At 37.2% G+C, this 27,710-nt stretch overlaps 1 protein-coding gene across 8 annotated transcripts in view; it reads left to right on the top strand.

Moving 5' to 3' along the window:
* The window catches only part of HSPB11 (heat shock protein family B (small) member 11), a 43,512-nt gene that overhangs the window by 9,193 nt on the left and 6,609 nt on the right, over positions 1-27,710 (top strand). For 4 of the 8 annotated variants that reach the window (XM_042997254.1, XM_015535307.2, XM_015535309.2 and 1 more), the window contains 6 exons: positions 476-545; positions 1,957-2,069; positions 13,512-13,618; positions 15,488-15,556; positions 19,696-19,739; positions 21,887-22,097. In XM_042997254.1, coding sequence (XP_042853188.1) covers positions 1,972-2,069; positions 13,512-13,618; positions 15,488-15,556; positions 19,696-19,739; positions 21,887-22,000 — 432 coding nt within the window. In that variant the 5' untranslated portion in view covers positions 476-545; positions 1,957-1,971 and the 3' untranslated portion in view covers positions 22,001-22,097. Of the gene's footprint in view, positions 1-475; positions 546-1,956; positions 2,070-13,511; positions 13,619-15,487; positions 15,557-19,695; positions 19,740-21,886; positions 22,098-24,180; positions 25,039-27,710 lie in introns of those variants that run through there. The other 4 variants (XR_006221447.1, XR_006221448.1, XM_042997252.1 and 1 more) reach the window with 3 other exon arrangements.

The raw sequence follows: 27,710 nt of genomic DNA, 5'->3' as shown, positions 1-27,710 counted from the left end.
AATATTCATCATTAGAGAAATAGAGAAAGACCTGACAGCAGTTGAAGTGAATAAAGTAGATTTATATATATATCAGCACGATTAAAAACTTGAATGAAAAAAGCGGATAGCCTAAGGATATATATATATATAGAGAGAGAGAGAGAGAGCATTTAAGTTTTAAAAGAACAGTGCATGTCATTTATGGATACATATATGGTAAAAGTATAAAAACATAGTAAGGAGGCATATTTATCAACTTGACAATAGCTGTTACCTTTGGGCAAGGAAAGAAATGGGCAAAAATGTTAATATTTATTAAATCTGGACAGCGGGTACATAGTTATTTAACATATGTGATATTCTCTGTAATTTGTTGATTATTTATTTGAAACAGTTTCACTTTTTAAAAAAATCAGACTGAGGCCGGAGTATGAAGGGTATTGGAAGCTTTTCTCCTTTTTCCAAACACTCTTTGTCTTTTAATTCTTTATAGATTCAGCTTCGTAGTCACTTTGCATCTACATATTGGTTTGTGCCCTGTCACGACCAGATCAAGGAGGAAGGTGAGTGAGATCTGATGGAATCTTTTCTCATCTTCTGTCTTATCTACCAGGATCCATAGTAGAGCTCAATGATATCTTTTCAGGATACTTTTATTAAACTTAAAATATTACCATACAATAGAAATGTCTTGAAACCCGTGACCCAAGTGACTGATGTAGAATTTAAAAATAAGCAAAAGCTTGTCTTCTCCCTTATTTTATATTCTGCATCAAAAAAATAATGATGGTAAGATACCTTTCAAGTTGTGAATAATGTAGTTTGCTATTTTCAGTTGATAAATGTATGGGTAAACAGTCACAAAAAATCTGCTTTTATGTTCCAGATTTTTTTAAAAAAATGTTTTTAACATTTTTATTTATTATTGAGAGACAGAGTATGAACATGGGGGGGGGGTCCGAAAGAGGGGGAGACACAGAATCTGAAGCAGGCTCCAGGCTCTGAGCTGTCAGCACAGAGCCTGATGCGAGGCTGGAACTCACAAACCGCACACTCATGTCCTGAGCCGAAGTTGGATGCTTAACTGACAGTGCGGAGCCTGCTTGGGATTCTCTCTCTGTCTCTCTCTCTCTGTCTCTGCCCCTCCCCCACTCACTCTCTCTGTCTCTATCTCAAAATAAATAAATAAACTTAAAAAATTAAAAAAAGAAATTTCAGAAATATAACAATATAAACAATTTTTTAAATTTACTCAGTAATTCAGTGAAAAAGAATGAAATCTTGGCATTTGCAACAACATGGATAGAACTGGAGGGTATTATGCTGAGTAAAATAAGTCAGTTGAAGAAAGACAGGTATCACATGATTTCACTCATGTGGAATTTGAGAAACTTGACAGATGATCATAAGGGAAGGGTAGGAAAAATAAGATAAAAACAGAGAGGGGGGCAAACCAGAAGAAACCCTTAATACAGACAACAAACTGAGGGTTGATGGGGATGGGGAAAATGGGTGATCGGCATTAAGGAGGGCACTTGTTGGGATGAGATTGGGTGTTACATATAAGTATGAATCACTGGATTCTACTCCTGAAGCCAAGACCACACTGTATGTTAACTAATTTGAGAATAAAATATTTAAAAAGTTACCCATTAATTCATGCCACTTTAGCTTGTTAATTGGTTCTATATCATTATTGAGGACTTTTAATTTTAGAATCAGAGAAATGATGTCAGAGTAGTCAGAGTCTTGTTTTGTGGAGTTAGAGTAGTAGAAATAATCATTTTCTTACAGATTACTGCTGGGAGAGGTTAGAAGTTTACTTATGTAAATAAATGTTAGAGTCCCTTTCACTTGTTGAATAGCTTGGTTGTTAAGCTGTGTGCTAGGCAACAGGCTTTCTTTGTCTTCCTTTTCTCAGATCAAGTTCAGAGAATCAAGAATTTACTGTTTTTATTATTGTTTTATTTGCAGATTAAACACTTTAAGATGAGAAAAAATGACCTGTGTTTGAGCTCTGAGGGGGCGGAAGTGATTTTAGCTACATCAAGTGATGAAAAACACCCTCCTGAAAGTATGATTGATGGGTAAGAGTTACTATTTTTTCTTCCTTAAAGTCTTGATAGTAGGTCAATGAACCCCTTGAGTACTGGGACTATGCTTTGCAACAACCAGAACTTTTAAACATAGTTTAATAAATGTTTGGTGAAGTATATTACTTGACAATGTTCACCTTTGGTACCATTCCTGAAACCAATTCAGTTGTGTATATTTAGGTTTCTGATCCTTTCTTTATAATTCTTAAACAGACCTTTTATACAAATAGTTTTTTCTGAAGCTGTTTAACAAGGCAAAACTTCAAACAAACAACTACCTCATTTTATGGAAGAGTACATTTTAATATCTGGTTATGATTTTATTCCAAGTTTTTTTTTAGTATATAGGAATAAAAACATTGTAACTTCTCATCTACTGCCTATGTCCTTAGTGGTCTAAGCAACATCTTTGCTAAACTGAATGCTTAACTTCCTGCTATCCACATGCATTGTTTGGTTCTCAGCTTCTTATCATTCCAATTTCCTCTCTTCACTGTGTTAGAGCTTATTCTAGGTAGAGATAAATATCATTCTCAGGCTTTTGAATTCCAAGAAAAAGTAGTTAGTGGGAAATGTCCTTTTTTAATCGTTGTGACCATTTTATTACTTTCTTGAATTCTCTTTCTTGATATCTGTACAATGGCCAGAGTTTGACTCATAGAATCATATAATTTTAGAGCTGGAAAGACTTAGGAATTTATCTTAGGTAAACATTTTATTTTAGACTTGTGGTAAGAGAAGTCTAAAGAGATCAAGTACTAGTTTTAATTATTGAAGGCAGAGCCAGTTATAACGCAGATCTTGTGGTTTTTTTGTGTGTGTTTTATTGTGAACCCCATGTATCTAGATAAAATTCTAGCAACTCAAGCTCTTCCTTTAAGCCTAGTTGTTATCTCCTGTCTGACATCTGTCCCTTTGCCCTCACGTAAGATTAATTTACCTTTGTGTTGGTCTGTAAAAGAATTTAGTATATACCTCTATTACCTTATTCCTTTATTATATGATTATTTATTTTTAATGTTTGTGTCCTCTCTTAACTATGAATTCCTACAAGTTAGAGACTATGACTTACTCAAATACTGTGACTTACTTAAAATAATTGTTGAGTAGCTTGAATTTGACCATCAAATATCAAACTCAAATTATATTGGAAAGTAGCTGAGGACACACACACACACACACACACACACACACACACATGCATGTATTACTTTATATTTGCATAGGGCTTTATAGTTTCATAGATGTTATGTCATTTGACCCTCACCATAAGCTTGGGAAATAAGAGGCAAGATATTTTACAAATGTATTTTCAGTCCATTGTAAAGATGAGGAAAAGGATAATCAGAGGTAAAGATGACTTATTCAGAATTACACAGATAACCAAGTGGTGGAATCAAGATTAACACTCATGTCTTTTAACTCCTAGTTTGGGGTTCTTTGTACCATACTATCATAAGTCAAACTTTAGGTTTGAATCCGAAACTCAATATCTGTTTTTTGCCTGTGCCTCTTAATCCTTCGTCTTTTACTTCCTAAAGTTCAGGTAATAGTTATTTATCCCACTCTGCCTTGGAGTAGAGAAATTAATGTGGGGACTGCTGTGAGGATACACAGACATAAAAAGATTCACCTTAAGTTGTTTTCAGAAATAGAGATCTTTCCGAAGATCAGTCCATATTAATGAATGATTAAGGACATCATACTTAATTAGACAAAACCCTTAGTACAGAAAACTATATGGAATAAAAGTAGTTACTGGACCTGACAACTAAGCAGAACACATCAGAGACTTTTAATGCATATGCATTTCCAATAAATACAATTAGACTTTATACAGTAGATATTAAAAATTATTCTCTGCTCATGGGTTGGTTTGTCTAAAAGGAAGTAATAGAATTATTTGGGGAAAACAATGCCATAAATTTGCCCCCATTAGGTAGTTCTCCCAACTCTCAATTTCCTCAGGAATCAGAGTTAAAGAAAGTGATTATATTTCTACTTGCCTTTGACTCTATTTTTGCTCTCTGATATTTAATATATCAATGAAAAAGGAGAAAGGAAGTTCTGCACTAGAAAAAATGAGTGAAGAGAAAAGGGAGACAGAGAATTAGTCCTTTCAGCATAATATAGAAGAATACTAGATTTACAATTAAAACCCTGGTGGGGGTGCCTGGGTGGCTCAGTCAGTTAAGCATCCAACTCTTGATCTTAGCTCAGGTCATGATCTCACAGGTCATGAGATAGAGCCCCTCTGTGCTGACAGCACAGAGCTTGGGATTCTTTATCTCTGTCTCTCTGCCCCTCCCCAACTTGCGTGCATGCACACTCTCTCTCTCTCAAAAAAAAAAAAAAAAAAAAAAAAAAACACAAAAAAACCCAACTTTAAAATTCCTGGTGGAATGAATTATATGTGTTAACTTGGACTAAAAGTGTATCTTTGAGCCTCACTTCTCTGATCTGCAAAATGGAGATAACACTACCTACACTGACTACCTCAGAGTTGTGAAAAAAATCACTTGAGATAATAGATGTTAAACAGTTGTTAGCTATAAAGCCTTATTTAAAAGAAAACTACCATTTTTATGACTTCGTTTTACCTAACTATGAGAATTCAGTCATGTGCCATTTAAAAATCTATCTATTTATTTATTTATTTAAAAAATTTCAGTATGATTAACATATTAATCATATGCTATATTAATTTCAGGTGTAAAATAGAGTGATTTAACAATTCTGTACATTACTCACTGCCCTTAATCCCCTTCACCTATTTTAACCCATCCCCTAATCCACTTCCCCTCTGGCAACTAACTACCGGTTTGTTCTCTGTATATTAGTCTGGTTTTTTTGTTCGTTTCTTTTCTTATTTGTTTGTTTGTTTTTTAATTCACATATTAGTAAAATCATATGGTATTTGTCTTTCTCTGACTTATTTCACTTAGCATTATACTCTCTAGCTCCACCCATGTGTTGCAGATGACAAGATTTCATTCTTTTTTATGGCTGACTAATATTGCATTGTATATATGTACCATATCTTCTTTATCCATTCATCTATGGATGGATACTTGAGTTGCTTCCATATCCTGGCTATTAATAAATAATGCTGCAATGAACAGAGTGGTGCTTTTGTCTTCTTGAATTAGTGTTTTCATTTTCTCTGGGTAAATACCCAGTAGTGGAATTACTGGATCTTATGGTGATTCTATCTTTAGTTTTTTGAGCAACCTCCATACTGTTTTCCACCATGATGGCACTGGTTTTAATTCCCACCAACAGTGCACAAGGGTTCCTTTTTGTCCACATCCTTGCCAACACCTCTTGCTTCTTGTGTTGTTGATTTCAACCATTCTGACAGGTGTGAGGTGGTATCTCATTGTGGTTTTGATTTGCATTTCCCTGATGATGAGTGATGTTGAGCATCTTTTGAGGGTCTGTTGGCCATCTGGATATCTTCTTTGTAGAAATATCTGTTCATGTCTTCTGCCTATTTTTAATTGGATTATTTGGGTTTTTTTAGTGTTAAATTGTATGAATTCTTTATATATTTTGGATATTAACCCCTTATTGGATATATCATTTGCAAATATATTCTCCCATTGAGTGTGTTCTCTTTTTGTTTTGTTGATGGTTTCCTTTGTTGTACAAAAGTTTTTTATTTGGTTTAGTCCTAATAGTCTAATTTTGCTTTTGTTTCTCTTGCCAAAGGGAATATATCTATAAAAATGCTGATGTCAAGAGATTACTGCCTATGTTTTTGTTTTTTTTTTAATTTGGAGGGGGGTGCCTGCGTGGCTCAGTCGGTTGAGCATCCGACTTCGGCTCAGGTCATGATCTTACGGCTCGTGAGTTCTAGCCCTGCGTCAGGCTCTGTGTTGACAGCTCAGAGCCTGGAGCCTGCTTCAGATTCTGTGTCTCCCTTTCTGTCTGCTTCTCCCCTGCTTGTACTATCTCTCTGTCTCTCAAAATAAATAAACATTAAATTTTAAAAAATTATTAAAAAAATAATAAATTTTCTTTATGTTTTAATTTTATTTTTGAGAGTACAAGTGGGGGAGGGGCAGAGAGAGAGAGGGAGACACAGAATCTAAAGTAGGCTCTAGGCTCTGAGCTGTTGGTATAGAGCCCAATGCGGGGCTCAAATTCATGGACTGTGCTGGGTATGGAGCCTGTTTAACATTTCTTTCCCTTTCTCTCTGCCCCTTCCCCATATGCTCTTTCTCTCTTTTCCTCTCTCAAAATAAATAAATAAATAAATAAAATAAAAGGTACAATTTATTGGCTTCCAGCATATTCACAGTTATACACCTATCTCCATAATCAATTTTAGAGCATTTCATTACTCTCCATTGCAACCCATTGCAGTCATCTTATATTCCCCCTATCCCCATCAGCCCTAGGCTCTCAATAATCTACTTTATGTTATATCTCTATAGATTTGCCTTTCAGAGATTTAATGTAAATGGAATCATACATATGGTCTTTTGTGACTAGCTTCTTTCACTTACATGTTTTCTTTTTTTTCTTAAAAAAATTTTTTTAACGTTTATTTACTTTTTGAGAGAGACAGAGCACGAGCGGGGAGGGGCAGAGAGGGAGTCACAGATTCCAAAGCAGGCTCCAGGCTCTGCACTCACAGTTCAGAACATGGGGCTCAAACTCATAAGAAATTATGACCTGAGCCGAAGTCGGATGCTTAACCGACTGAGCCACCCACGTGCCCCTCACTTACATGTTTTGAAGTTTCATCCATGTTATAGCACATATCAGTGCTTCATTTATTTTTATTGCCAAATAATATTCCATTATATGGATATAGCACATTTTATTTATCCACTCACCAGGCTGATGGATATTCAAGTTTTTTCTACTTTTAAGCTGGATTTTCTCCAATCTTATTAAAAAATGCCAAGTGACAAATCCAAGAAACTCAGCAAGCCCCAAGCAAGGTAATTACAAAAAGACCATACTGCAGTCTGCTGAAAAGTAAGAAAAATATTAAAAAAAATTTTTTTTTTAACGTTTATTTATTTTTGAGACAGAGAGAGACAGAGCATGAATGGGGGAGGGTCAGAGAGAGGGAGACACAGAATCTGAAACAGGCTCCAGGCTCTGAGCTGTCAGCACAGAGCCTGACGCGGGGCTCGAACTCACGGACCGCGAGATCACGACCTGAGCCGAAGTCGAACGCTTAACCGACTGAGCCACCCAGGCGCCCCAAGAAAAATATTTTTTAAATAGCTGCAGGAAAAAATATATTAACTACAAGGGAACAATAGTACCAGTGGCAGCTGACTTTGCATCACAAACAGTGGAACACAGGTGACAATGGAACAAAATCTTAAATGCTGAAAAAAGAAACAACAGAAAACCCCTGTCAACTCAGAATTCTGTATCTAGCTAATATATCCTTCAAAATTCAGGGTGAAATAGAAACATTTTATTCATCACAACTAGCCCTGCATCACAGGAAATGCTAAAGGAAGTTCTGCATGTTGAAGTGTTGTAATACTAAATGGAAATTCAAATCTGAGGAAGAAATTAGGTACATTGGAAATTGTAAATATTTGGGTGGATGTAAAAAACTATCCTTTTTCTTTTAATTTTTTTTACAAATTCAACTAACCACATAATGGGGAGAAAGACACATTGTACTGTGGGATTTATTATATACATATAGTAGTAAATGTTATGTATGTGAATGTAAAACACATGAAAATAATGGCACACGAGTGGAGTTCAATGTAAATTGACTATCGTGAGGTCACACACCAAAATGAGAATAGCCACACACCAAAAAAAGAGATATAAAACCAATAGAAAATTAAATGGAATTTTAGGGTTTTTTATTCAGTCAAAAGTAGATAAGAAAGGAGAAATAGAACAAGAAAAAAATAGATGGGAGGGCAAATAGAAAATGAAGAGCAAGATGGTAGACTTAAATCCAACCATAGCAATAATTACATTAAATGCCAATGGGCTAGCCATTTTAATTAAATGGCAGAAATTGTCAGACTGGATAAAAGTACAAGACCCATGTATATGCTGTCTGCAAGAGACGTACCTTAAGTATAAAGTCACAAATAGGTTGAAAATAAGAGGATGAAATAGATGCATTCTATAAACAATAAACATAGGAAAGTAACTGGCTATATTCATACTAGACAAAGTAGAATGTAAAAGGGGAGAATTACCAGAGATGAAGGGGACATTTTACAAGGTGTGAGCATCTTTTCATCAGGAAGAGATAATACTCCTAAATGTGTACTGACCTAATAATAGATCTTCAAAATTTATAAAGCAAAAACTGACAGATGAAAGAGAAATAGACAAATCCATAATCATACTTGAAGATTTTAACAACTTTCTTTCAGTAATGGTAAAGCAGCCAGATGAAAAATCTAAAGATACAGATAGTAAAGGCATAGTAAAGATAGAATGATCTGCACGATACTGCCAGTCACCTTGACTAAAATGACATTTATACAGCACTATAATCAACAATGGCACAGGGAACAAGTATACATTAAACATTCACTAAAATGTACTGGGGCATAAAATCTCAATAAATGTCAAAAGATTCAGATCTTAGGGAATATATTTTCCAAAAAATGGTAAACATGTGAGATGATGGTTGTGTTCTTTATTGTGGTCATGATTTTACAACACATACACGTATCAAATCATCATGTTGTATACATTAAACTTATGTAATGTTGTTATGTTGAATATATTGCAATAAAGCTGGAGAAAAGAATTTGTTCTCTGACCACTATGTAAGTAAATTACAAATAAATTTTAAATAGACATCTGGAAGAATATCTCTGAAACTTAGATTTTAAGCATGGCACTTCTAAATAACCCATGGGTCAAAGAAGAAATCACAAGGTATATTAGAAAATATTTTTAACTGAATGATGATGAAAACACAATATATTCACATTTGTAGATGCAGCTAATGTGGGTGATTCCAGGGAAATTTATAGCATAAATGTTTTCTATTATAAAGAATTTTTAAGAACCAACAAATAAATTTCCACCTTAGGAAGCTAGATAAAGAAGAGCAAAGTATACCCAAAGAATGTAGAAGAAAATAAATAATAAAGAGCAGAAATCAATGAAATAGAAAATAGACAATTAGAAAAAATTAACAAAGCCAAAATTGATTATCTGAAAGGATTAATAAAAGTTATAGACCACTAGTAAGATTGACCAAGAAAGAATAGAGAAAATATAAATTACCAGTACCAGCAATGAAAGAAGCAATATTGGGTTCCCTGGGTGGCTCAGTCAGTTAAACATCCAACTTCGGCTTGGGTCATGATCTCACAGTTCATGGGTTTGAGCGCCACATCAGGCTCTGCACTGAACGGCTCAGAGCCTGGAGCCTGCTTTGGATTCTGTCCCTCCCACTCTGTCTGCTCCTCCCCCACTTGTGGTCTGTCTGTCTCTCTCTCTCTCTCTCTCTCTCTCTCTCAAAAATAAATAAGCATTAAAAAATGTTTTTAATTAAAAAAGAAAAAATTTAGGCTAATAAATTTGACGACTTAAATGGACAGATTCCTTGAAAAACTCAACCTATAAAAATGACAAAAGGTGAAAAAGGGTATTTGAATAGCCATGTAGCTATTGTAAAGTCTATCAAATATTTTGAGGAAGAAATAGTATAAATCTTTCAAAAATAGAGGAAGAAACATTTCTCAAATTGTTTTTTATGAGAACAGTGTAACCCTGAAAATAAAATCTGATAAAAACATTAAAAGGAAAGGAAAGGAAGGAAAGGAAACAAGAAAGGAAAATTAAAGAACAATATTCTTTATGAACATAGACACAAGAATCCTTATAAACTGAATTCAGCAAATGGAATTAATCCTGGGAATGCAAGGTTGGCATATTTACCACGTTATCATAGGAATACAAGGTTGGGTGTAATTCACCACATTGCCAGAACGAGGGGGAAAAATCAGATGATCATCCCAATAGATGATTTTGACAAAACCCAACATTCATTTATGATAACAATTCTTAGCAACCAATCAGATTAACCAGTCTGATAAAGTCATCTACTAAACACATTCAGCTTAGTGCTGAAATAATAAATGCTTTCACCCTGAGACTGGAAATAGAGCAAGAATGTTTGCTCTCACCATTTCTATTCAGCATTGTCCTGGAGGTTTTAAACCATGCAATAAGGGGAAAAAAAAGATATAAAAGGCATAAATATTAGAAGGAATAAAATTGTCTCTGTTCACAGATTGCATTGTTTCATCTGAATCTACAAAAAACAAGGAAGCTACCAAAGAAAGCCTACTAGAGCTAATAAGTAAATTTAGCAAGGTCAATATATAAAAATCAACTGTATTACTATATAATAGCAGGAAACATTTGGAAACTGAAGTTTAAAAAATTCCATTTACAATAGCAGTTAAAATATATGAGAGTTAAGAATAAATTTAATAAGATATGCAAACATTTACACTGAAAACTATAAAAGGTTGCTGAGAAAAATTAAATAACTAAATAGATGAAAAAAATGCACTACATTAATGATTGGAAAATTTCATATTGTCAAGATGCAATTTCTCCCTAACATAACCATCGATTCAGCACAATGTCGATTAAAATCTCAAATAACTTTTTGCATAAAACAAGTTGATTCTGAAACGTATATGGAAATGCAAGGGTCTCGTCTAGTCAAAATAATCTTGAAAAAGAAGAAAGTTTGAGCACTTATGTGATTTGATTTCAAGATTTAAAAATAACTTACAGTAATCAAAACAGTGTGATATTTTTGTAAAGATAGGTATCTATATCAGTGGGACAGAATAGAAAGCCCAGAAATAGACCCACTTATGCAAGGTCAATTAATTTTATTTCTTTTTTAAATTTTTTTAACGTTTATTTATTTTTGAGAGAGAGAGAGAAAGCATGAGCAGGGGAGGGGCAGAGAGTGAGGGAGATACAATCTGAAGCAGGCTCCAGTCTCTGAACTGTCAGCACAGAGCCTTATATGGGGCTTGAGCCCACAAATTGTGAGATCATGAACTGAGTTGAAGTCAGATGCTTAACTGACTGAGCCACCTAGATGCCCCAAGGTCAATTAATTTTCAACAGAAGGCTAAGGATATAGAAACAGAACAATGGAATAAAATGGAGGAGGCAGAAATAGATCTACCCATATACAGTCCATTAATTTTAGGCAAAGACATCAAAGCAATTAAATAAGAAAAGGAAAGTCTTTTAGTAAATGGTGCTGGAACAACTGAATAAACATACAAATAAAAATGAACCTCTACCCGTACCTTATACCAAACACAAAAGTTAATTCAAGATGGATCATAGATCTCCACTCAGAGCTAAAATTACTAAGCTTCGAGAAGAAAACATTAGAATGTACCTTCATGACAATGGGGTAAGCAAAGATTTCTTAGGACGTAAAAATCACTAAACATAAAAGAAAAAAGTTGTAAAACTGGACTTCACCAAAAATAAAACTTCTACCCATTGAAAGACACAAGGAGGAAAAGGAAAAGGCAAACTACAGACTGGAAAAAAATATACACAATACATATTATTTCACAAAGGACTCCTACAAAAATATATAGTCATGTACAGTTGACCCTTGAACAACATGGGTTTGAACTGCATGGGATTTTTTTCTGAAGAAATATATGTACAGTGGTGTAAACATATTTTCTCTTCCTGCAGATTTTCTTAACATGTTTTTTACTCTAGCTTACTTTATTGTATCATTATATAGTACATATAACATACAAAATATGTGTTAATTGATTGTGTTGTCAGTAAAGCTTCTGGTAAATACTAGGCTATTAGTAGTTAGGTTTGGAGGGTCAAAAGTTATACATAGATTTTGACTGCGTATCAGGTCGGCAGCCCTAACCCCCACATTGTTAAGAGTCAACTATATAACCAGTTTAATAATAAAAGAAAAACACTTAACAGGCATTTCACAAAAGAAAATGTGTGAATGGCCAAAAAGCCCATGAAAAAATGCTTAGCAACATTTGTTATCAGGGAAATGCAAATTAATATCATTGTAAGACACCGTTTTACATCCACTAGCAGGGCTAACATTTAAAAGACTGACAATAGCAAGTGTTGACAAGGTGTGGAGCAACTAGAACTCTCTTACATTGATGGTAGGAATGTAAAATAGTACAACCACTTTGGAAATCTGACAGCTTCTTGTAAAATTAAATATACCTCTGCCCTGTGACCCAGCATTTCTACTCCTAATGATTACCCAAGAGAAATTGAAAATATGTCCACAAAAACACCTGTACAAGAACGTTTGTAATCACCTATTCATAATACTAAGAAACTGGAAGCAATCCAAATATCTAACAAAATATCAAACAAAAGAATGAGTAACCAAATTTTGGCATAGTCTGTGGTCATAGAAATCAGAGCATTAATTGCCTAAGGGAGGTAAGAATTGTCTGGAAGGAAAGAGAAGGAAAGTTTCTGGAACAATGGAAATGTTATATACCTTGATTGAGGTATTGGTTGACCTATATACATTGTCTAAACTCATTGAATTATAGACTTAAGATAAATTTCACCATAGGTATAAATTTGCCTCCAAAAAAGAAAAAGAAAATAGAAATGGTTATTTCTGTAGGCAGTACTATATATTTAGTTATAGTTATATAGTTATATTTAGTACTATATATTTAATTATATATGTGACTTAAAAGTGAGTGCATTTTTTTCTCAACACACATCTATTCTGCATCTACTATGGGTCAGCCATTGTGATAGTTGCTGGGGTATAAAGATAAGTAAGAGAAAGCGGTTTGACTCAGAAAAGTCAGCATCTAGCAGGAGCCATAAAAACACAAGAAATAAGTACCAATGCAAAAATCGATGCTAAGTGCAAAGGAGGCCTGAGGAAGTGATTCTGATTTGTTGAGGTTGAGAGATGGGACCAAAGAGTGAATAAACTTCTAAGGGAAAAAAGGCTTTCGGGTCAAGAGAATCTCATGAATTAAGTGAGGCACAGAAACATGAGCCTATATGATGTCTTTGCAGAATCTTAATTGGCCCAATGTGACTACAGTAATGAGAGAGGATACTATGATGGGAGACAGTGTACTTTAATAATGGACCAAATTGTACAGGGTCGTAAAATGCCATACTACACAGTCATGTTTATGAGCAATAAGGGGCCACTGAAGGCTTTCAGACCAGAGCGATATCAGTTCTGTTTCTGTGTTTTTAAAAAATAGATCTGCTAGTAGTAAAGAAGAATTATTAAAGTTGGGGAGAGATTAGAGGCAGAAGGAAGAGATAGGAATTATAAGAATCCAGGGTCATTTATTTTTTTAAAAATACTTATTCACTAGAATTTTGTGATTAAACATTTTTATTTGGGTCTTCCTTTCTCTTTTTCTTTAAAATTAACAATAGGAATCCAGATACATTTTGGACCACAACAGGAATGTTTCCCCAAGAGTTCATTATTTGTTTTCACAAACATGTAAGGATTGAAAGACTTGTAATCCAGAGTTACTTTGGTAAGCATATCATATGTGATTATTCATCATCTTTTAATTTTCCCATAGGCAGAGGGCACATATGTAAACTTTTGGCAAAACAAGTAAACTTCTTGGCAGAACACTAACTTTTTTTACAGTTTTATGGCTGGGGTGGGAGAGTGAGGAATATGGGTTAACTGCCTTGAGCACAGTTAGCTTCTCTAAAATTGCAAATTTGAAACCCTTCCAAAGTGCATAATAATTTCCATGCAATTTACTATTTGATAATCTTTGGCAAAAGACCTATTATAAACATAAGAAGCCAGCTTGCCAGAACACTAAGTTCTTCAACATCTTTATTCCAGATTCATTTGGCTTGGGGTTCCTCTGTCAAATTCTTTCTGAAAATCTGATAACCCTGATTATTTGCATGGGATCATTTTGATTCTTCTATTAATAATGGCATTTTCTGAGGGGCTTAGGAGGAGACTCTCCCATTGGAACATCATTCTAATCCTGTCTTATGTTTATTTAAGGATAAAGTATTTCAGACAAAGTCATGGCAGGAAACAATATATCCCAGATGGTTCAAATGAATTTATTGATGAGATTACTTACAAAATTATGGTCTGAATAAAGAAACAAATCAGGGATGGTGGGAACATCCTGAAACTGGCTACAGCAATAAGTCATTACCACTCCTGGGATAAGGGATGGAAACAGTGTTTTCGGAGCCCAGTGGGAGCTGGAGCCTGTGGCCCAGCAGCAGCTGTAATCATGAAGGGACCCAACCACTGTCAAAGACATGGCATGGAAGCAGGAAGGGAGTGGAGAAAAAACTTGATCTCACTTCGCCACTGCCCTCCAATTTCCTCCCAGTGCCTCCCATTAGCCAAATCTGACCAGTAGCCAGTGGTGCTGTCTACAGGGATCCTCCCCCTAGGGCACAGAACAAAGAAGAGAAGAGTGGTTCTGGGGTAGCAGGATCTGGGTTAGGGGTAATGGAGAAAAATCAATGCAGAAGGAAAATGCCTACATTCTGGTTAAGTCTCTCTTCGGACATTAATTTTAGAGGCTCTGGAGTCAGACACACCTAAAGTTAGAATTCCACTTTTGGCCCCTACTAGTTGTGTATCATTGAACACTTTGCCTTACTTCTCTAGGGTGCCTGATTTCTCTAAGCCTGTTTCCTCATCAATAAAGTGGATTGGTAATATTTTTTCTCATAAGATTATGGTCAGGAGTGAATGAGTAAATAGGCCTGGCTCACAGTAGTTTCTCTAGTAAATATTTATGACCAAGACCGCTAATAATAATAATAATAATAATAATTAATAATATTATCAGAATATAAAAATAATTTATTATTATTATTATTATTATTATTATTACCAGTATTCAAAAAACTCTGGATGATACCAAATTCAAAGATTCTAGGGGCGCCTGGGTGGCTCAGTCGGTTGAGCGTCCAACTTCGGTACAGGTCATGATCTCACAGTTCGTGAGTTCGAGCCCTGCGTCAGGCTGTGTGCTGACAGCTCAGAGCCTGGAGCCTGCTTTGGATTCTGTGTCTCCCTCTGTCTCTGCCCCTCCCCTGCTTGCACTCTCTCTCTCTGTGTCTCTCAAAAATAAATAAACTTTAAAAAAATTAAAAAAAAAAAGACTCTACTAACTTTGTGTTGTTAGTACATTTATAAGATTATAGTGACATAAGACTGCATTTTACCATTGGGCCCTACAGACAGAGTATGTGGATGATTTTTCAATGGTGTTTCTGATCCCAGTATTTTGTGCAGTCCCACCCGTGGTTGACACTTTGAAACAGAGGAAAAAAGGAATATAGGGACAGCAACATAAAATCAGGTAGGTAATTAACACTTTATTCATTTTGTTTGCTTACAATGTCAGTGAGGACGTTGAGGATTGAAAAGAGCACCTCTAAAGAGCCAGTTGATTTTGAGCCATGGATTGAAAGAGGTATGTGCTTGTTTTTTGCCAGCATTATTCTGATAATGAAGGAGTATTGTCCTTTGATTCTGTATCTCCAATCCGACTGCATTTTGGTGGAAAAAGATGACTCTTGTGATTTCTTTAGAGCCCAGAAAAACTCAGGTTTGAATACAAGACTGCTTTTTCACTTACTGGTTATGCAACTGTTACCATGTTAATACTTAATTTTTTGGGGTTTCAGAATCCTTATCTGAAAAATGGAGATGGTAACCTACCATTTAAGGTTTTTGTGAACTTAGTATCTGGCATATGGTAGACAGTAAATGTTAGTTTCCTGTCTTTCCTTCCTTCCTAATTAGTGGTACTATTTAATATCATCAGCAGAATTTCCTCGAGTTAAACACAACATATTGCCTTCATGTGTCTATTTCCTCTCCTTCCATGAAAATACCATGAAAATAATAATAAAGAAATAAAAGGAGTCAGGGCACCTGGGTGGCTTGCTCAGTTGAGTGTCTGACTTCAACTTAGGTCATGATCTCATGGTTTGTGAGTTTGAGGCCCACGTGGGGCTCTTGGCTGTCAGCATGGAGCCCACTTTGGATCCTCTGTACCCCTCTCTGCCCCTCCCCCACTTATGCGAGCACACTCTCTCAAAAATAAGTAAAAAATAAAATAAAGGAAGAAAGAAAGAAGGAAGGAAAAGGAAGCATAAACCTACAAGGGCAAAAAATAAAAGCAAACAAAAACCATAGGAGATCAAAGCAGATGTGAGAGATGGATATTATGGAAGAGAGGATACAGGTGGAAGAGAATTAACTTGTACAGCTGAATGGAGTAAGTTATAACCTAAGTGTCAAGGAGAATATCAGTGTGAAGCACGCCAGTTTGCCCAAACAGAACCCTAGAAAGGTCTAGAATTTGAATGTAAGAGGTACCATGGAAAGTGCAAGTGAGACAAGGACCAGAAAACAAGGGTGATTAGTTGAATATCTATATATAGAATGCTTGGGCCCTAGGTAAGTTCTCCTATTCCACAAAGCTGGACCACAAACCACTTGCAAGGGGTGACTAGAAACACTGAATGTTGAGGCTCAGAACTCCGGGAGACCAGGCATAATAGAGAAAGCTAAGTGAGGCATGGAGTTGAAAATGGGATTTAAGTGGAAGCCTGCATGTTGAATGGTGGGAACTCCTCTGTGCTCTACTATTTATGACAGCGACCAAGAATATAGTCCTGGCCAGGAGACCGAATGATTAATTTTTGGAGAAACTGAATGGCTATAGAAAAAAGACCTGTGGATACTGACAAAGCCTAGCTTTTTCCTGGCCACCTATTGAAATCCACTAGTCAGTGAGCCTGGTTTCATGCACACAATTTTCAAGTGATTTATTATAAGTAACGAAAGACAGCCAAAGATCACACAGACATTTGGTGAAAGCCTCAAACCCTGAATATGATCAAGCCTTTAGTTCTAATTCCAGTATATAGGAAACAGAGGACAGAGGAACAGATTTAATGAAACCATGAAGAGGCAAGATGACAAAATGTGTGTCATTCTGCATTCTGGTCCCTTCAGTAAGACTGACGTGGGAAAAAATGGGGGGAAAATTAGTTCAAGATTAAAAGAGACTTAATTCTGATTTGGATAAAGCAACCATAAAAAGACATTTTGGGAACAATTGGAAAATTTGAATGTGGACTGGTTATTATATAATATTAAAGCATTTTAAAAATTATTTTAGTGTTTGTTTATTTTTGAGAGAGAGAACACGAACGGGGGAGAGGCAGAGAGAGAGGGAGACACAGAATCTGAAGCAGGCTCCAGGCTCCGGCTGTCAGCACAGAGCCCAATGCAGGGCTCACACCTACAAACCAGGAGATCATGACCTGAGCCAAAGTCAGACACTTAACCGACTGAGCCACCCAGGCGCCCCTAAAGCATTTTTTAATGTTAGTATGATAATAGTATTATGGTTATGTAAGAAAATATCCTTATTATTTAGAGATAGATAATCAAATAATTGGAGGTGAAATGTCATGTTGTCTTAGAACATGCTTTAAAATACTTGAGCAGGGGCGCCTGGGTGGCTCAGTTGGTTAAGCGTCCGACTTCAGCTCAGGTCACGATCTCGCACTCCGTGAGTTCGAGCCCCGCGTCGGGCTCTGGGCTGATGGCTCAGAGCCTGGAGCCTGCTTCCGATTCTGTGTCTCCCTCTCTCTCTGCCCCTCCCCCATTCATGCTCTGTCTCTGTCTCAAAAATAAAAAATAAAAAAAAAAAATAAAATAAGATACTTGAGCAAAAAAAATTCCATAAATTAAGTATATTGAAATGTTAATAAGTATAAAATCAAGATGATAGGTATATACAGGAATTATATCCTCTCTTCTTTTATGTATGTGAGATTTTCCAATTTTTCATAATTATAAAACTAATGAAAGAAGAGGTTATTATTAACTCCTGGTAGAGGAGGAATTGTGTAAGAAAGAAAATGGGATCGTAGTCCATTACTCATTTCAGCAGTAAATAACATTTATATAGGCAATAATGTAACCATCAAGTATTGATTTCAAAATTGAGAGGATGGCGGGAGGGAAAAGTTACAGGAGGAAAAGGGAGAGAATATTGGTCTAAGAGACCTAAACTTTCTCCTACCATAATATAAAGTCAGTAAATCATTTACAAATTGAGAATGGAATATAAACATGTTACAATTCCAGGGAAAAAAGCTTAAGGAGTTGAAAACATTATCTCTCAGGAGCAGGACTAGAGAAGGAAGAAAGGGTCAGGCAGGGGATTACTATTCATTACCTCAGAAAGAGGTTAGGAAACAAAGTCATGCACCATCTTACTTCCTACAGACTACCCTGTTCGTAGGATGTGCCTTGAAAAAGTATGCATGCTAACTATTCTGATACAAAGAAAGTTAATTTCTAAATTATGACAGTATTTATTATTATATTAATCAAATCATATTTCCAGGGTACCTGGGTGGCTCAGTTGGTTAAGCGTCTGACTTCAGCTCAGGTCATGATCTCACAGTTCGTGAGTTCGAGCCCTGCATTGGGCTCTGTGCTGACAGCTCGGAGCCTGGAGCCTGCTTTGAATTCTGTGTCTCCCTCTCTCTTTGCCCCTCCCCAGCTCACACTCTGTCTTGGTCTCTCAAAGATAAATAAACGTTAAAAAAAAAAAAATTCAGGGGCGCCTGGGTGACTCCATTGGTTGGGCGTCTGACTTTGGCTCAGGTCATGATCTCACAGTTCGTGAGTTCGAGCCCCGCATCAGGCTCTGTGCTGACAGCTTAGAGCCTGGAGCATGCTTCAGATTCTGTGTCTCCCTCTCTCTCTGCTCCTCCCCCACTCATGCTCTGTCTCTCTCTCCTTCAAAAATAAGTTAAAAAAACATTTAAAAAAATTCAAATCATGTTTCCAAAAAATGTTTGATGTGATTAACTTGTGATCAACTAAGTTAATGTTTTAAAATTATATAAGTAAAGGTTTTTTAAGTTAGATACCTGAAAAGGTCAATTCATGGGCAGCATAATTCAACATCACAGTAAAAATTTAGTGTGAGAAACTGAGCTGTAGTCATGACCCATGAGAGTGGTGATAAGATGGCTCCTTTCAAGGGGCACCTGGGTGGCTCAGTTGGTTAAGCATCCAACTCTTGATTTCGGCTCAGGTCATGATCTCGTGGTTCGTGAGTTCAAACCCTGCATCGGGCTCTGCACCAGCATCATGGAGCCTGCTTGAGGCTTGAGATTCTCTCTCTGCCCCTTCCCTACTCTCTCTCATGCTCCCTCTCTCTCTCAAAATAAATAAACTTAAAAAAAAAGATGGCTCCTTTCAGGCCTATAATAACTGTTAATAGCTTGATCCTTAAAAGGGATTTCCACATTTTATCCATTCCTTACTTTATATTCCTTTACTGTAATTTCCATTTCCTTTTGTTTATACTTACTAGAGATGGTCTAGAACTCACAGTTTATCTTTCATGCTTTTTATATCACATATTGCTATTTTGAAATTGAATTTTAACCCCCAAACCCTGGTAAGTCTGATCTAACTGTAGTTTACCAGACATCATGTTTTGCTGAACATAAATTTCAGTAGCTGTCCTCATGTATTTTGGTCCCTAATTCATTTCTGTTAAATTTGCTTTAGATCTAGTCCACACAGAGGGGCAGCTTCAGAATGAAGAAATTATGGTAAGTAAATATACTTGGTAGAGATAAACATTATCTGTAGCCAGCACAATGTATTTAAATTTTAAATCTATCTCTTTAGTCATAAAGTTAATAAATATCTTCCTGTTATATTATAGGTTCTTTATCCAATCAACCAACAGAGAAGGTTATTCTCAATAATATTATATTCTAAATATAGCATTCATAAACTAGGCTCTTGTCTATCGTAGAATGACAGCAAGGATAAAACAGTTCACTTATTTATCTTTATTTTGTTCATTTATTTTGAAGTATTTACTTGCTTAGCTTTCTTTCATTTGATTCTGTAGGCCTTTTAGAATAGGAATTGAAAAAGGTCGAGATGCCAAAATCGGATGTTAATTTAAGCATGAAAGGACAAGGGAGATTCACATAAGGGGAACTGGAGCATAGGATCAGCAACAAATAAGCCAAAGAGAGATGAGGTGGAAAGAGAACCAGCATTTTTCGACAACATTCCATTGGGCTTTGCTTGTCAAGTGGAATGAATGCCCGTTGATGAAGCTGCTGCCTCATCAGGAGTTTCTCTGTTCCTGCTAGTTTATCAGGCCCTGGTTTTAGACAAACACACAAAAAAGTAAAACAACTGAATGTGGGGTGTTTTTTTGTTTTTTGTTTTTTAGATGATAGTGTTTGTTTAATTAAGATTTCTCTAAATGAGGCTTAAAGTTAAGTTTCCTTCTTCACAACTTACTGGGCGCAGCGTTTCAAAAGATTCTGTAGGAAGTTTTTGAATCCTCTTAATTATCTTCTCTACCACCCACACATGCCCAAGGACTGGAGAGGCCAGTGGGGGGCAGAAAAATGATTAATTAGACAGAATATTAACTGCCTGTTTTTGTCCATCTTTACTAATGAGTTATGATTAGTAAGCTTCTGGTAAGTATTTTGTTTCAGAACTCACTGTGAATCAAGGAGCACTGCAAAATTATATAGAACATTTGGAAAATAGTAAGGGGGAATGGGAAGCTGGAAATCAGCCATGATTTTATTAGCCTACCACAACAGCTTTTATTACACTTTTTTTCTTCTAGTTGTCAATATGCATCACATAGTTATCAAAATGAAGAATTTTGTATCTTTTTAAACAATATTATATTACAAGTTTCATAATTCAAATTAAATGTATGAAAATAGGCAAATGTTAACTGATTTCATTTTTCCTCCCTCTGTCATTACAAGTAATACTACAGAGGCCATGTTATGCATGTTCTTGCTACCATGATCGTCACCTTGTGAATTATTCTCTAAGATTAAATTTCAAGGAATAGAATTACTGGGTCCATCAGTGTAGACATGTTTATAGCTGCTTATGTATATTGTCAATTTGCTTTCCAGAGAAATTATATCAATGTGAAAGTACAGTAACGTTTCAGGGTATATAGTCAGAGGAATCATAAAACAAGGGAAATCTAAACATGAAAAATACTTCAGAAAGACACTTTTTAAACATGTTTATTTTTGAGAGAGAGAGGGAATGCAGGCAGGGGAAGGGCAGAGAGAGAAGGGGACCAAGGATCTGAAGTGGCTGTGTCGACAGCATTGAGCCCGATGTGGGGCTCGAACTCATGAACCATGAGATCATGACCTGAGCCAAAGTTGGACACTCAACTGAGCCACCCAGGTGCCCCATAGAAAGACACTTAAAAAATTAATCAGAGGGGCGCCTGGGTGGCTCAGTCGGTTAAGCGTCCGACTTAGGCTCAGGTCACGATCTCGCGGTATGTGAGTTCGAGCCCCGCGTCGGGCTCTGTGCTGACAGCTCAGAGCCTGGAGCCTGTTTCCGATTCTGTGTCTCCCTCTCTCTCTGACCCTCCCCCGTTCATGCTCTGTCTCTCTCTGTCTCAAAAATAAATAAACGTTAAAAAAAAAAAATCAGAAATGTAAAGTTGCAATTGTTAGCTCCACCTGCTTTTTTTTTTTCATCAAACCAATGCTGATACTTGCCTGATAATACATCAGAGCAACTTCACTATTATGTGCAGCTGGCTTCTCTTCTGAGTGTTGTAGCTTATATATTATTATATATTTAGGATATCGTTCTTGCATCAAACCCTTTCTTCTGCTAGCTGCCATTCAACAGTTAACTAAAATTGCTAAAAGCATTCATATTGCTTTTTCCTTTACAGGCCCGGGATGGCCACGCCACTTACTTGAGATTCATTATTATATCAGCCTTTGATCATTTTGCATCTGTGCATAGTGTTTCTGCAGAGGGAATAGCAGTCTCAAATCTTTCTTAGTCTTTATAACAAAATACACTTGCATGATTTTTTAACAATACGTTTATTTAAACATGAAGTTGTCATTGATATACTTTATTAAAGGGACTTGCATCGATCTGTTTCAGTTTTTATTTTCTCTTCGCCATTTTGTGCAAAGGAACTGGTTCATTAGTCAGAAGTGTTGGCCACCATGTAGGCTATGAGAAAGCTCTCTCTTCTATATACAGCTTAACAAAGGAAATGACTATATGTGAAAACTTAACTGATAATCCGTGGTGTCCTCACAACATCTAACAGGATGCCCCTCAGATATCAGTGCATTAATTTTTTTTTAGGTTCAGTGCATTAATTTTTTAACTGATGAAAAGGGCTAAGTGAGCAATATAGACACAGAATGTATGAATTCAGAAAAGAGAAAGTACTTATGGGAAGGTTTCATGGAGGCGACATGAGCTGGGTCTTGTAGAACAAATAATTTATTTCTTTTAATTTTATTTTGCCTTGATTTGAAAATCTCAGGGAAGAATTAGGAAAAACATTATCGGACTTCCCATAGACAACCATATTGATATTATTTGATTTTTTGGATAAGTGGGGGAGGTAAAGAATAAAATAAGACACACTAGAGGGAAATAAAACTTCTCTGAATGTACTTTATTATATAGTTTGACTTTGAAAACATAAATAACCAATATAGCCAAAAGGTAAAAAAAGAAAAATCCAGAATATTGAAAAAAAAACCAGAAATGCGTAAACCTAATGTTATCTCAGGTTGATAAACACATAGAAACAGTGGCATTAGAACATAGTGTTTTGCCTCTGGGGTTCGTATTAGTTTCTTGGGGCTGCCATAATAATGTACGACAAATTGGGTGGTTTAAAACAATAGAAATTTAGTCTCTCACGGCTCAGGAGGCTACGAGTCAGAAATGAAGGAATTGAGTGTTTGTTCTGACTGGAGGTTCTGAGGGAGAATCTGTTCTATGCCTTTCTCTTAGTTTCTCGTGTTTCTGGAAATCCTTGGCTTGTAGCACCGCAGCTCCACTTTGCCTCTGTCATCATATGGCATGCTCTCTGTATGTCTTCACATCATTCTCCCTCTGTGCATATCTGTTTCTGTGTGTCTTCTCTTCTTATAAGGACATCAGTCCTATGTTGAATTAGGGTCCACCCTACTCCAGTGTGACCTCATCTTAACTGATTACATCTGCAACGTATTTTCAAGTAAAGTCACATTCAAGGATTAAGACTTCAACATGTCTTTTTAGAGACCGTTCAACCCACAACACAATCTTAGTGAAATATCTTTATGATGGTTAATTTTGTGTATTATCTTGACTGGGCCACAGTGCCCAGATATTTGTTCAAACATTCTGAATGTTTTATGTGTGGGGGTTTTTCTTGAATGAGATTCACATTTAAATTGGTGGACTTTGGGGCGCCTGGGTGGCGCAGTCGGTTAAGCGTCCGACTTCAGCCAGGTCATGATCTCGCGGTCCGTGAGTTCGAGCCCCGCGTCAGGCTCTGGGCTGATGGCTCGGAGCCTGGAGCCTGTTTCCGATTCTGTGTCTCCCTCTCTCTCTGCCCCTCCCCCGTTCATGCTCTGTCTCTCTCTGTCCCAAAAATAAATAAAAAACCGTTGAAAAAAAAAAATTTAAATTGGTGGACTTTGAGTAAAGCAGGTTGCCCTCCATAATGTGGGTGGACTTCACCCAATCAGTTGAAGACCTTAATAGAATAAAGACTGACCTTTCCCAGGCAAGAAAGAATTCTGCCAGTGGACAGCTTTCGGACTTGTACTACAACATTAGCTCTTCCCTGGGTCTCCAGCCTGTCAGCCAACCCTACAGATTTTGGACTTGCCAGACTTCATAATCATATGAGCCAATTTCTTAAAATCAATCTCTCCCCCCCTCCATTATCTGTGTGTGTGTGTGTGTGTGTGTGTGTGTGTATGTGTGTGTGTATATATATGCATGTATATATATATATACACACACACATACATACACACACACACATATATGATGGGAGGAGAGGGAGGTGGTGGCTATTACTGCTATAATCTACTACAATTAAACACTGTATGCCCCCTGATGTGATGCAACATGAAGCACACAGGCCAGCCTCCGAAGTCCTCATGCCAAAATTACTGAGCCTAAATCGAGTCAAGTTCTAGAGTTCACTTCCATTTCCAGGAAACACGAGGGATGGATAAACAAGTAAAATGACACCAAAAGGAAGCAAATAGACTAGAGGCCATTTTGTAGCTCACTGAAATGTGCAGAGCTGCGCCTTCCCTGCGCAAGGTAAGATATGCTTCCTGGCCTTCTTGGCTTGGGTAGGGCCATGTGACCAATTGTGGGTGATGAGATGAGGGGAAAGTGATTGCTAGGCCGAGCATTTAATTGCCTGCATGAGACACTTCAAAGCTCTTTTTTTTTTTTCTCTGTCACAACGACCGGCCGTGACGTTCTACACAGTAACTACTTCATCAGTCTGGGTCTGGAAGTGAGCCTGGTGATGGCAGGTAGCAGACCTCTCAGCCAGTGTGAGATGGACATACAGAAGGAAAAATAAAGGTTCATCGTTTTAAGTCCATGAAATTTGGAGTATAACCTGGCCTGTCCTGACCGATTCACAGACAAATCTAGAATGTGGCTTATCCTACACAGCAAGTGACCTGGTTTCTTCAAGTCAGTGGCCTGAAAAATGGTAATTAATTAAGGGAGGGGGTCCACTCTAGAGTCAAAAAGGCATGAGAGTCCCAATAACTTCATGCCGTGTGTAGATCATGTTCGGATCTGATTTGAGCAAACCAACTGAAAGTAAGACATTTTAAAGACAGTTGAGGACATACTCTTACAGATTGGGTGTTACTGTTCATTTCACTAGGTGTGTTACTGGCATCATGCTTAGGCAAGAATGCTCATACTTTTCAGAGATGCATATAGACGTATGTAGGGGTAAAATGACATATCTGGAATTTGCTTTAAAATACTTCAGCAGACTTTAAGGGAAATGGCGTTAGTTGAAACAAATATGGCAATAAATTGTTAGATCTGGGTGGTGGACGTATGGGGGGGGGGCGCTTCACTGTCCCCATCTCTTTATCTTTGTGTGTGCTTGACATTCTTCATAATAGAAAAGTAAAAATCATTAATGCTACTGAGGGTATCTCCGTGCTGCCCCTCAGATGATTTCCTTAGAAGAGATTCCCAGCGGGAACTGGTCAAAATTAGGCTCTTACTACTTTCTGATAAACTACTTACCACGATTTGTTGCACAAATTTACTTTTAGAAAGGTAAGTTTCAAATAAATGGAGGAGAGTAAGAAAGGTATTTCAAGAGCAACGTTGGTGTGATCGGCAATGTGAAGATGAGCACTCTCTGATCAAACACATTTGGAGGATGTGATGAGGATTTAAGTCTGACTAGGGCAAAGAATGAGACGAAAACCATACAGATCACAGACAGCCTTTAATGTTCTCAAATAGTTTCTCCTAACACTGGAGCCATGTAAGGTTTTTGAGAAGGAAGGTGACTCAGAGCAATTGTGTTCCTGTTCAATAAAATGAAATGCTAAGGATTCTCTTTTGGCCACCTTCCTAAACTGAAATGTCAATGATTCTTTGCGTAAGAAGGGCTCACAGATTGCTGGAAAGGATCTCCAGAGGTTGTCTGATTGATCTCTTTGGCACAGACCTAGTAAATTATCTCTAAGTCTTTTTTCTCGGTTTCTGTCTTCCGCGGATGCAGACAGCAAGTTATCAGTGTTAGTGCTTGTCTTACCACTTTATGATACTTAAAAACAGCATATTCTTTAACCTGCGTTTTCCTGGGCTTTAAAAACTCATTTCATCCTTACGAAAACCTCTCCAAGTTTCAAGAAATAGGTATAATAATATGTGGCTTTATCTTTTTTCCTCCTCACTGCTGAACCCCATCATCTTTTCAAAGTATCATTTGTCCCCAGTTGGCTTCCTCTGTCCCCCTCATCCCTCATTTGGATTTATCTCCACCTACCCACTGACTCCTGACTCCCATTGTGCTGTGTGTGCTATGCAATTTAGACCTTTGAGTCTGCCTTCTCTTTCCTTTCCTTAGGTATCTGTACAGCTAGCTTCCTCATGGACTTCAGATCCTTACACCAAATCTCCTCAGTGAGGCCTTCCCTGGCATCCTGTATCTCACCATCCTGGCCATTTCCCACCCACACACACCACTGCAACGTGAACGCATTCAGTCTTCCTTCCCTGTGTTTTTCTCCTGTGTTCTGGGACTAGCCACCCTGTGTCCTATGCTTCAGGGGTTCTGGTACCTTACTCCTCTTTTCTCACTAAAATTCAACTTAGATTTTCCCCCCTTCAATCATACCCCAAGCAAGCTTTGAAAGATGAGGGCAGCGCAGCCTCCTTTCAGGTGTAAATATCTTGGGTAGGGTCTCAATTGATTGAATTGCCCTTGGCTCCCACAAGCCTTCAGGGATGGCCCTACCTATTACTATACATATTTTTTTCTTTTCTTTTTTCTTAAGTTTATTTATTTTGAGAGAGTGAGAGAGAGAGCAGGGGAGGGGCAGAATGAGAGGGAGAGAGGGAATCCCAAGCTGGCTCTGTATGGTCAGCCCGACGCAGGGCTCAAACTCACAAACTGTGAAAGCATGACCTGAGCCAAACCTAAGAGTCGGACGCTTAACTGACTGAGCCACGCAGGTGCCCCACACATATTTTTTTCTTATTTCTCATGTATATCGTATTTGTTGTGTCTTTCCCTCACTAGCATGTAAGTTCCACAGGGCAGAGAACTTTTGTTTCTTTTGTTTATGACTGTATCCTCAGGCCCTAGTGCCTGGCACATAGTAGATTTTCAATGAATATTTTCAATAAATAAACAATGTTCATTTGTTTGCATATCTCTGTCTCTATACTATAACATCCTTGAGGAGTTTTTTAATAAAGCTAGCTAATAAAGTACCCATTTTTGGATCATTTACCGTGGGCCAGTGCCTACCACAGTGCCAAGTTAAACAACCGATCAATTTATTTAAAGGGATGGATTTTTTAAAAAGTAAAACTGTAGGGGCGCCTGGGTGACTCTTTGGTTAAGTGTCTGACTCTTTTTTTAAAATTGTTTTTTAATGTTTATTTATTTATTTTTGAGAGAGAGAGAGAGCAAGCAGGGGAGAGGCAGAGAGAGATGGAGACAGAATCCCAAGCAGGCTCTACACTGTCAGCACAGAGCCCAACATGGGGCTAAAACCCACGAACTGTGAGATCATGACCTGAGCTGAAACCAAGAGTTGGACGCTTAACTGACTGAGCCACCCAGGCGCCCCGTGTGTCTAACTCTTGATTTCGGCTCAGGTCATGATCTCACGGTTCGTGAGTTCAAGCCCTGTATCGGGCTCTGCGCTGATAGTGTGGAGCCTGCATGGGATTCTGTCTCCCTCCCTCTCTCTCTGCCCCTCCCCCACTCGTGCTGTCTCTGTCTCTCAAAATAAATAAAACAAAAGTAAAAATCTAATGACGTTTTATGATGTACTCAAACAGGGCAAAGAAATATTACACAAATGAAAATTCTTGCATCTCTCACTCATTTATGCAGACTTTTAACAAGCATTGCAGTTCTGAGTCCTGTCTCAGGAATTCCCCTCCGTGGGGGGCATCCTTTGGGAGCTCCACCTTCTAAGGTGATGCTCCAACAGCCCCTTGTAGCTGATAGCAAG

The sequence above is a fragment of the Panthera tigris genome, chromosome C1 (genome assembly GCF_018350195.1).
Source record: "Panthera tigris isolate Pti1 chromosome C1, P.tigris_Pti1_mat1.1, whole genome shotgun sequence".
Classification (NCBI taxonomy): Eukaryota; Metazoa; Chordata; class Mammalia; order Carnivora; family Felidae; genus Panthera; species Panthera tigris.
Note: the sequence above shows the minus strand (reverse complement) of the source record. Positions and strands in the feature narration are given on the sequence as shown.